The 11,312-nt window shown below is 49.8% G+C and overlaps 1 protein-coding gene across 1 annotated transcript in view; it reads left to right on the top strand.

Moving 5' to 3' along the window:
• The first annotated feature begins 6,636 nt into the window (after window positions 1–6,636).
• The window catches only part of LOC144723131 (disco-interacting protein 2 homolog C-like), a 168,382-nt gene continuing 163,706 nt past the window's right edge, over window positions 6,637–11,312 (top strand). The window contains exon 1 of the mRNA XM_078601714.1: window positions 6,637–7,418. Coding sequence (XP_078457840.1) covers window positions 7,331–7,418 — 88 coding nt within the window. The 5' untranslated portion in view covers window positions 6,637–7,330. The remainder of the gene's footprint in view (window positions 7,419–11,312) is intronic.

Below are 11,312 nucleotides of genomic sequence, written 5' to 3'. Positions count from 1 at the left end.
TTTCTCCCTTATGATGGTACTTTAAGGACTGTTTGGTGACGCTATTCACATGCATTGCGGCTCTTGAAATATTGCAGGTTTTTTTATACCAAATTTTGTAAAAAAATTGACTTTCTGCTTATTTTGGTTGCCGACCCCTGCTCTATGGGTTTCTGTGTGAGTCTATGGGTCTCGATGTGAGTTTGGAGGGCTCAACAAGTTTATGTGTATGTCTCTGTGATTGAAAGCTATTTTCCGTGTGCACTTTCCTTCGTAATCGCGAATCCCCGAAGAATGGTTTAACACGTATGCTTTCGCGACAAATATTATTCATAATAACGATTTTTGGGTTAGATCGCGTAAGTACGAATGTGTCGTAACCCTCCACCACCCGACACAATCAGTAAGGTTTGTAACGTCAACCAAACGCGCCAATTAGTTACTAATTCAGCCCACCGGCGTGTTGGAGAGTAAATGCACAACATTTACAAATTGAGTAGTACGACGTTTCGCTAGTAATTACATCCAGCATCATCGGCTGATTTCCGAGAAGAGTCACCCCTAAGAGCAATTGAGACTCTGCTGTTGTACTGGCTCGCCAACTTGTACCTTTGGTGCTTTACCGCACTCCACATCGTGCTGAGTTGTGAGCCTCGCCTGTGGTTCTCTGGCAGAGGTCGCAAACGGGTTTTGATTCCTTACCCGTACCTGTACCCGGCCGCACCAGGGTCGCAAACGGGTACCCGTACCCGGCCGTACCCGTACCTTACGCCGGGTACGGGTAGGGTACGGGTATCGGGTACCTGATTGCGACCTCTGGGATGAAGCCATGTTGCAGGCGCGGGTGGGTTGATTCTAGGAACTTGAATTGTGAGAAGAGACACAAGACGTTGGGAAATGAGTGACAAACAGTTACTCACCAGTGACTCACGGTCTACCCGTACCCGGCCGCACTAGGGATATCGGGTAGGGTACGGGTATAGGGTACCCGGTTGCGACCTCTGCTCTCCGGCGCCGTGATTCATCCACGCGGGGTGGTGGTGGTGGTGCCGTCACTACCGCCAGTAGCTCACACGGGGGCAGTGTGGGCACAACAATGAAAAGCGACACAACAACAACCGACGTCACCACGGCGCTTGTGCCAGGCTCGGTGCACATTGAGGCCAGGCAAGCGTCGAAGGCCCGCTGGCATGAGGCCACGAAACAGACCCAGGCGCCATGGGTTGATTGAGATGACTGGCAGATGCACCGACTGTGCCGACTTTCTGCTTTGTATCCGTCCTGCGCTCCGCTCGTTGTTGTGAGCGACGCTCCTCTGCCCTCTGTTGTATTGTTGGAGGGCAACTGCCTCCAACTTCTCAGGAACCTGCTCCACAGAGGCCCATCTTGACACCGCTGGTACCAGTCATTGGCAAGCCCTATCACCTATCAGCTCCACATCCTTCTGTACCACATCAGTCCGTCTCTTCTCCAGCCCGTACCACGCCCGTTTAGCCCCCTCTAAACACTCCCCGCCAAGTAACAATATAATCGAACAATACAATAGGCCTCAGAGGTCGCAACCGGGTACCCGATACCCGGCTACCCGTACCCGGCCGGGTACGGGTACCCGTTTGCGACCCTGGTGCGGCCGGGTACGGGTACGAGTGGGCCGTGAGTCACTGGTGAGTAACCGTTTGTCACTCATTTCGGGTAGGGTACGGGTACGGGTAGGGAACGGGTACCCGTACCCGGCCGACCGGGTACGGGTAAGGAATGCGACCGGGTACGGGTAAGGAATCAAAACCCGTTTGCGACCTCTGTTACACATAAAAATATACAAGTATTTTTTACACATCCCATCAGCTACACGGCAGTCTGGCAGTGCACAATTTCAGCAATATTGGTTCGAGCGAAAGCAAATCCTGAACCGGTTTAGACACTCACTATCCGGCTTGCTTCGTGAACTGCTTGGTGTTTAAACTAAAGTATATTTTTTAATGGGTACGGCCCACTAAACTATATAGCTCTTTCTATTTAAAGCTTTCGTGACTGCAGGGATTCATCTTCTTGGTTCTTTCGGTAAAGTCACGTAGAAGGGAAGTAATAAAATAATAAAAATAAAACATAATAAAACAATTGTTTTATTATGTTTTATTAATAAATTATTAATAAAACAATTGTTTTATTATGTTTTATTTTTATTATTGTATTACTTCCCTTCTACGCCACTTTACCGAAAGACCCAAGAATATGAATTCTTGCAGTCACGAAAGCTTCGAGTCAAGATTTCACAAGTAATAGCTCAACGAAGTGGATATCTGTTGCAGCCAAATATGTGCTCTAAAGGCATGCACGTGAATATAACAGATTGGTGGGACTCACGTATATCTGCACCTCGAAGGGTCTCGAGGACTGGAGTTAAAGACCGTAGCAGCACACCGCCCAAGCGATTCGATTGGAATCTCAACTTGTTTTCTAATCGATAATATTCGTCTAACTTTGGTCCTCTTCGTTATTCAAGTTTCGAAACGTTCGCACATCATTCGCACATATGGTATGCGTAGAATTTAAATCCATCATAAATTACCGAGTCTCAGACGCACGATCTGATGCATAGTGTGCGCGCAAGAATCGCCTCTAAACGACTAATCAATGCATCGTGATGTGCCTATGAATGACTATTTTGCGATTAAATAGCCACCGACTCCAACAACCATCACATCGACTGAGAAATTCCCTACCATAGGCTAGCAAATAAGAAGCCAGTTCTGTGTGGATCTCGTTATAATGAGGGCGCAGCAGTGCGCTACGCCAAGACAAACTTCCAAGAACACACACCAGCGTGTTCTAATGGCCCTCGTAATTATTATGGATCATCAGTGGGCCATGTCAAGCTACATCTTCGTAGGTATTAGGGCTCATTAGTGAACCATGGCCGTACACAGACTATCAATGAGAGCCCAGTCGGTGTGATGGTTGTTGTTGAGTTGGTAAGGATCATCAGTCGGTGCCATCCTGACCCCTGACGCCTGCACATTTGGAGTTGACGTGTCTCTCTCCCCGTGGTCGCGTGGATTTTTATCCGGGTCCTCCGGTTTTCCCTCCATATTTAGAATCAACATGCATTTTGAGTATTTGGCTGCAAGACATTTCCACACGATCGGGCACTTTGTTGAGATATCATCTGTGGCCAGGTCGCTTCCGATAAAGCGCTACAGAGGCTCAGTGGGCCTTGACTGAGAAAATAAAAAAATAGAGTTTTAGTTTCTAGTTTGATTTAAAGCTTTCGTGACTGCAGGGATTCATCTTCTTGGTTCTTTCGGTAAAGTCACGTAGAAGGGAAATAATAAAATTAAAAAATAAACATTATAAAATATATTAAATGTATATTTGTATTATTTCATTATTTCCCTTCTACGTGACTTTACCGAAAGAACCAAGAAGATTTTAGTTTATAGTTTAGACATAATCCACACAGTGGTGCATTCAGGGATGGATGTGTTTCATAACGCGTTTCATCACGAGCCTCGTCGACAGCTACCATGGCTGAAACCCGATTAATCGCTGAACGATTAATTGATTTCAAATTGAAATTGCAATTTAGAAAACAATGCGATTAGCAAATCGCAAAGGCTGCGATTTTTTGCGATTTGAAAAGTCCTTTTAATTTCTTATTGGAATAGTTTATTATTATTATTATAACTTTATTTCACTTATTAATTGTTCTATGTTTGATTGTTCTATTTCATTTAAAACATTTTAATAAATACATGTTGAAAGCAATACATATCTTTTAAGTTATCACCCTTGCACATGAATATATAGAGCAAAGTTAGATTTAAAGCTTTCGTGACTGCAGGGATTCATCTTCTTGGTTCTTTCGGTAAAATCACGTAGAAGGGAAATAATAAAATAATACAATTTAAACATAATAAAATACAATTCTCACTAAAATTAAATACAATTCTCACTGTGAGAATTGTATTTTATTATGTTTTATTTTTATTATTTTATTATTTCCCTTCTACGTGACTTTACCGAAAGAACCAAGAATAATATATAGAGCAGTTCATATTTTGATGGTATCATGTGGTAATGCCCCATCACATGCTTTAAATATTTGACTTAAAAAAATGTAATCGCAAATCAAATTGCAATCGCAATGTCAGAAAAATCGCAATTAGATATTTTTCCCAAATCGTTCAGTCCTAGTGTCCGGCCCAAGCCCGCGACAACCTTCCATAACCATTCAAGACGATATCTCCAACTTGCGTACAGTAGACACTTAAGTAAGAAATAGCTTCTATATTTTAACGCAAATAATCGTTTGTATATGCAACCGTCGCCCGAGCCTCGTTGACACAGTCTGCCGGCCACTTTGTTCCCCCGTTGGCCTTCAAACCACGCGGGCAGTTGGATTTAATAAAGAACTCCCTTCTCTTCTTATCAGCCGGAGAAATCTGGTATCAATTTTCGGGTCACATGACCCACCCCGCCAACCCCCCACGCGCCCGAGATATCCCCATGCAGGCAGAGACGGGGGCTGAGTTTCCCCACCGATTGTGTTGCGGTGCAGCGGTGCGAACTGGAGTGATGTGGTAGTACCGGGCGTTGATAATGCTTTTACTCGAATAAAACAAGAAAAGGATGCAGTTAAAATATAAACATCATGTATATATCTTGGTCATGTGTGAGATACGTTTTTTTTAGAGAGACGTGTGCATTTTCCAATTTTCCCATTTTCCATGAAATGTTCACACAAACAACAACACTTCGCCATCGCCAGCCACGGCCAATTCACCGGGCAGCAGTGGGTGATTATGGCGATTCCGTGCTGACGATTACTAGGCACGATGAGAACCGATGCACAATTGTGTATCTTGCCCTTCCGACGAATATAATTGTCCACAGTTTTGTCTCGATAGTCGGCGGTCCTGTCCAAGGCTGCGTTTGTTAAACACGCCTCGTGCTGGTGTCCCGTGATGGGATAAACCGCCCCTTTGGTCGTGACAATCGCTCCTTTTGCTGCCTATAAACCAGTGACGTGCGTTAATTCTAGACTTGAAGCTGTCGTGACTGCAAGGATTCATATTCTTAGTTTTTTTCGGTAAAGTCACGTTGGTAAAAAATTAAAATTAATAAAAGTAAAATAAAAAATAAAATTAAAATCACGACGTTTCGGAGGCAAAGACGGAAGCTTGTGTTGCCTCCGAAACGTCGTGATTTTATTTTTATTTTACTTTTATTAATTTAATTTTTTTTACTTACGTGACTTTACCGAGAAAAAACCTAAAAATATACAGTGACGTGCGGTGAGGTCAACGGCTGGGGAGGCACTGATTCGTGTCAGAGCCAGGGGGCGTGTCCTCACTGAGGGGGCGTGTCCTCACTGAGGGGGGCGTGTCGGACACGCCCCCCTCAGTGAGGCAGATGTGATAGCTGCCTCTCCTGGTGCTAAATATATTTATACACGTACGTGAAATACGTTACCTGGAGTATGAAAGGCGAAGACATGAGATGAAGGGGTCTACAAACATTACATTGGTGACATACTGAGAAATAGCAACAGGCACGCGCTTATTGCCCGCTCTACATCCAGTTTCTGAGGGGTTGCGCAATCAGAGGAGAGGCTGAGCTCGTCGCTGCCTCACCTCTCGTCTCTCCCTGTATTTGCAGCGGAGCTCCGCAAATTTGGCGATTTTGGCTATAAAAATGATTGGAATCGTATAGAATTGACATTTATAACATAGATCAGTGGAAAAAATCTTAATTTTTAGTTTATTGCTATAAACCACAATGTGCGTGTGTACGTAGGCAGACTCGTGTTCCTAGCCTGCACGCAACTTAATATTTTTTGTCAGATGAGTTTGCTCATCGCTTACAAGAAGTGATAGAACTCTAGTTGACATATGACACCGCCGGTGAATCAGTGGATTCATAATGGGCCTTGTCATAGACACCGAGCCGGTACCGCTGAGATCATAGGTCCGTGATTAAACCGGGTTCTCAAACGCTGTAAGTTGATGGTCTCAGCCGTGTCACCAATGAGTGCACGAACATTTTTATTACATTAGAGGCAAGGTGTGGCATTTTTTTTTCATACATAATTTCGTTAAATCCCTTCGCTGAAAATAAAAAAAAACTATTCGCTTCGACTGACGTGCAATAAATACTTTGCAGGGCACATCCAAACGACACCCCTGGGAGTGGCCCAATAGCCGACAAGGGGATGCGACTTTCTGAACGAGCTCTGTGATATCATCTTCCGAGGGCCGTTATTCCGACGGGTCTCGAGTTCGGAATTGGGAAATTATTCGGCGCGATGACGACACAGGAATTCGACAACGGGGGCGGGGGGGGGGCCCTAAAACAGACGACCAACGCGCATATCGGCGCGTCGACCAGCTGCGTGGTCGACGCGAGTGGCTTCCGCAGATTTCTTCCTCGAGATTCCTGCGCAAGGCGACACGGAGAGCGTCACGTGACCGCGCCGATATGGCTGTGTCACGTGGCCTGGATAGTGGAAGTGGGGGGGGGGAGACCGGTGGGTGGTGGGGGGTGGAGTGAATGGGATGAAGAGGAGGGAGGGGTAGGGGGGCTGTGTGGAGATGGTGGGGGGGGGATGTGAAGAGTGGAGTTGATGGGATGAGAAGGAGGAGGGGGGAGTTTGTGTAGATGGAGAGGAGGTGGAGGAGTCGTAGAGTCGCTGTGGATGTATGATGAAGAGGGCTGCTGGGCAGGGAGGAGACGGGCAGCGGCTACAGAACTATAGATAGAGTGGCGTTAGTGGTGGCAGCTGGAGGGAGGAGCAGTCAAGCTCTCGATGGGGGAGGTGGGGAAGGGGAGAGGATGGTTATAGGAGTGGGTGCGGGGAGACGCTGGAGGAATCGGAGAGCGCGGCGCGGAGAGGAGAGAGTAGGAGGAGTGGTGGTGGTGGTGGCTGGGGGGGAGGGAGGCTGTGGCGTTGTTCGCATGGTGCCGTGCACTCGTGCGCTCCAGCGTACGGCAGCAGCAGCAGTAGCAGCCAGCTCTTCAGCAGTTAGACACACGGGCAGAATAGGACACGGGCACATCGACTGACAACGCAGAGAGACGCGACACAAAGACTCGGGGGAGATACAGAGAGAGAGAGAGACAGCGCGAGACACACAGAGAGAGAGACACACACAGATCCACGGGCCAACATAGAGACGCGGAGAAACAAAGGTTACGTGAAGACACGCGGACGAAGGGACGGACGGATACGCAGACCGGGTGAACTGAGAGTCGGAGGGATAATCCCCCAGCCCCTAAGCCCAGCCCAGGCGAGGCTGCCCCTGGCCGCTGCCCCTGGCCGCTGCCCCCAGCACCGCGGGGAGAGGGAGCCCGCATGGCCGAGCGTGGGGGCGAGGCGACTCCGCGTCTCCCGTCCGACGTGAGCGCGCGCCTCGCCGAACTGGAGCTGGAACTCTCAGAAGGTACCGAGAGGGATTTGACTCACCCTGACCCACCCTCTCTCTCCCCCGACCCTCTCTCTATCCCCACCCTCCCCCCGGCCCTATCTCCTCTCCGCTATGTATCTCCCTCGTCGATCCTCTTCCCGCCCCAGCTCTCTCCGTAAATCTCCACGAGGTGTTCCATCTCTCCGCTGTGGATGCGGAGTCCTCGTTATCTGTGCCACCTCCACCACCACCCCGACCGACCGCCCCCCCCCCCCCACGAAGCTTTCTAATCTCTCCCAGCTCTTTCTCTCTCTCTCTCAGCTCTTTATGTGATCTTCGTGTTGTCTCCATTATCTGTGCACCGCGCTTCCAGCTCTAGCCGTGATCTCCCGAGTTGTATCCATCTGTGCTGCCCCAATCCCTGCTCCCCCCTCGATCTCCGTGCATTCTCCCCGTCGCCCTGAGTCTCTCCCTAACATCTCCCTGCTTGCCCCTGCTTCCCCGTACTGTCTCCCTCCTCCCTTCTCTGTGCGTTCCCCCACGTGTGTCCATGTACGGGGGTCATTGATGCGCAGCCACTGACGCGCGTGCATATGCCGATATGCATAATGACGGGTGGGTGCGATACGTGCATTGAGCAATGTGTACATGTACGGATCAGTTTGCGGGCACGTGCATCGCTGCGTCGTAGTGTGCACACGCAGAGAGGGTCGTGGCGTGCGCATGCACAGGGTGCAGATGCTTGCGTGTAAAGATGTGATTTGCAGCACATCTTCTGCGCGACGGCTGGCGTGCTCGCATGCACGCACGAGACACGGCAGATGATGAGACGCGTGCTGTGCGTGCTGTTGATGATGGGCTGCCGCTGCCGATTTTGTTCGTGATCATTGCGAGCATCGCTTTTGTGCGAGAGTCAATCCGGCTCGTTCCGCGGATCAGCTGTGACCCCCCCCCCCCGGCCATAAAAATGTGGAATTTCCACTTCTGGCTCGGGCTAACAGCTGAAGGGCGATCGCCGTCCCAATGCTTGATCGGTGACTTGATTTCACTCGTGGTGGTGGTGGTTGTAGTCGATGGATTCTGTTGAACGCGTTCGTGGTTGTGTGTGGTTGTTTGACTAAGTGGGGGGTAGGAAATTGAAGGCCGACAACATCCATTGTTGTACTGTACTTCTATGCTCCCAGCTATGTCCTTTGCCTTCACCCACCTGCCCTGAACAGCATGAAGTAGAGTCAAATAAACCCCAGCTACCCGCGTTGCGTGTGGAGGCCTTCATCCAGCAGTGGATTGAAAAAAATAGCTGTACATGTGTGTGGTTTTGTGTGTATTAAGAGAGCGGTGGTGCAGCGGTTAACAACTGAACCGGTCCTGGGCCTCCCCCAGGTCGACTGAGCCTCAAATGAGTACCTGGTGCGGTGTGTAGTAAACATCGCCACTGGGGAGACAAAGGCGACCGGGCGTGGTGGTGGCCACCCAACCCCTCGTGTGCCGTGCGAGCCCTTTATAGGTGCTCGCTAACATCACCTGCCTCAACAGTTTGAGAAAGCCCTACGGGGGATCTGGGTGTTTGTGTGAGGGCCTGTATGGTTATTCAGTTGAACAAAATATAGTATTTATAGAATCTGCATCTCAAGATACTGTACGAGAAGTAGGGCACCACTGACATCACGAGCCACGTCTGTGGACGCGCGGGTCTGTGCGCACGTGATCAGATACGTGCAGCATCGCGGAGCTACAAAATCGAAGTCAATAATCGATCCATCTCACTCCCTCTCGCACTGCTGCTCGAGTCTTTTTCGCGAATCTCGGCCACGGATCTGTCGATGTGGGGGGGGGGGCGGTGGCTGCCCGTTCCTTGCGCTTCGTGAGCCGCGTGCTGCACTCGCTCCGGTGCGCGCAATCATCGCCGTGCGATGAAGACTCGAGGCGTTTATGCGCCAGAGGAAGATCTTTTCCGTGCCGGTTCGGTGCCCATTCGGTGCTGAAGGCACCTCGGCTTGGGGTTTGTTCATTGTTGAAAACACCCGAGATGATGATGATGATGGTGGGACGGACGTTCTACTATGCGGGAATGGTGAAATCACGGCGAGGCCCATCTCCCACGATCTCCATCATCATCATCGTCGTCGTGATGGCTCGCGTAAACTGCTGTCAGCTGTTCCCTTAAAGCGTCACGGGGAGGGCGGAGTCGGCAGGGTCCCGGTTGGAGGGGATCAGCCGCGCACTGTCTTAAAGCGACCGAGGAAATGTGGTTACGTAACGTTCATCATTGCTTTCCGTTTGAACTATTAATATTTATTCAATTGTTTAATCACTCTGACCGGCGTTGGTGTTATTAATATCGCGATCTTCATCGCGATGACTGTCGTCACAATCGTTATCCTCACCACCACCACCACCGTCAACCATGGCCACCGCCGTTATCATCTCCATCACAACTACCGCCATCATCATCATCGTCGTCGTGAGAGCGTGGACATTCATCATAGCACTCTCCTCCTCCTCCCTCTTCGTCTTCCTGTCGCTGTTGAGCGGCTGAGATCGACCAAAAATAACCGTGCACTAAGCCGTGCCCACGAACGCGAAGCAATCTCTGTGCGCGTGTCCCTGCGGGGAGCGGTGGGGTAGTGGTTAGCGCTGCGCTGCGCTATGAACCTGGCCACCCGGGTAAGATTTCCCGCTCACGGTCAACAACCGGTGACGATTATCCGACCCGGTCCTGGGCCTCCTTTAGGTCTACTCGGCCTCAAATTAGCCACTAGGGAGACAAAGGCGGTTGGGCGTGGTGCTTGCCATCCACCGCCCTCGTGTGATGTGTCAGCGTTCATAGGTGCTTCTCGCTAACAGCACTTGCCCCCAACAGTCTGTAAATGCTGTACGGGGGATCTTTGCATTTGTTTTGTGTGAGTTTGCTTGCGTGTCTTTTGCGGGGAGCGTTAGTGTAGTGCTTAGCGCACTGCGCTACGAACCTGGCAACCCCAATTCCATTTTCGCTCACGGCGGCCACAGTCAGTGGCGAATATCTGAACCGGTGCTGGGATTTCTCTAGGTCGACTCGGCGTTGAATGAGTACCTGGTACGGTGTGTAAAACATCAGCGTTGGGGAGACAAAGGCAGCCGGGCGTGGTGCTGATCACACCCACCCAACCCCTCGTGTGTCGTCATAGGTGCCCGCTAACTGCACTTGCCCTTACAGTATGTTAAGGCTATACGTGGGATCTTTGTCTTTGTATATGTGTGTGTGTGTGTTTCCGTCTCGCTGTCTGTGTGTGCCTCGCACTCTGTCTCTGTCATTTTTAGGCCAAATGCGCCAGGTGAATAATGAATGGGTGCGTGTTAATTTTAAATATTAATGCGCTCCCATTCACCGCCTATGTATTACTCAAGTGCGGAGAGCTCCTGAGCTACGCCGCGTGCGTCTTGCAGGGCGAGGCCGTGGCGGGTGGTGATGGTGGTGCTGCTGCTGGTGGTGGTGGTGGTAATGACGATTACGCCGTTTATTATGTTTGCAATGATGGTCTTCATAATGGTTATCGCGCCGGCAATGACGATGCAGTAGCATCTAGATTGATATTACGCGCGCATACAGCTGCATCTCAATGCACACTTTACGGTGATTATGATGGGAGTTGCCATGATGATGATGAGAGTAGCTGGGCTGTGGTGGTGGTGGTGGTGGTGGCTGCGCTGTGTGGAGGCAGCAGCAAGGGTTGGTGGTTCACCGCACTGATGGTGTGGAACTCTCGCCAGGAGAAGGCAGTACAGCGAGTGGACTGATCGCCATATGTTTCTATCTGTAGGGGGGTGGAGTGTTACCCTCCCCCTCCCTCCCCCCAATTAATGACCAGAGTTGATAAAACATCCGACCACGTGTTTTATAAACTCTGGTCATGAATTGGCTGAAAACATCTTAAAATGAATAAAAACCCA

This window comes from Lampetra planeri, chromosome 1 (genome assembly GCF_965212315.1).
Source record: "Lampetra planeri chromosome 1, kcLamPlan1.2.h2, whole genome shotgun sequence".
Lineage (NCBI taxonomy): Eukaryota > Metazoa > Chordata > Hyperoartia > Petromyzontiformes > Petromyzontidae > Lampetra > Lampetra planeri.
This window is presented reverse-complemented; position numbering and strand designations above follow the sequence as displayed.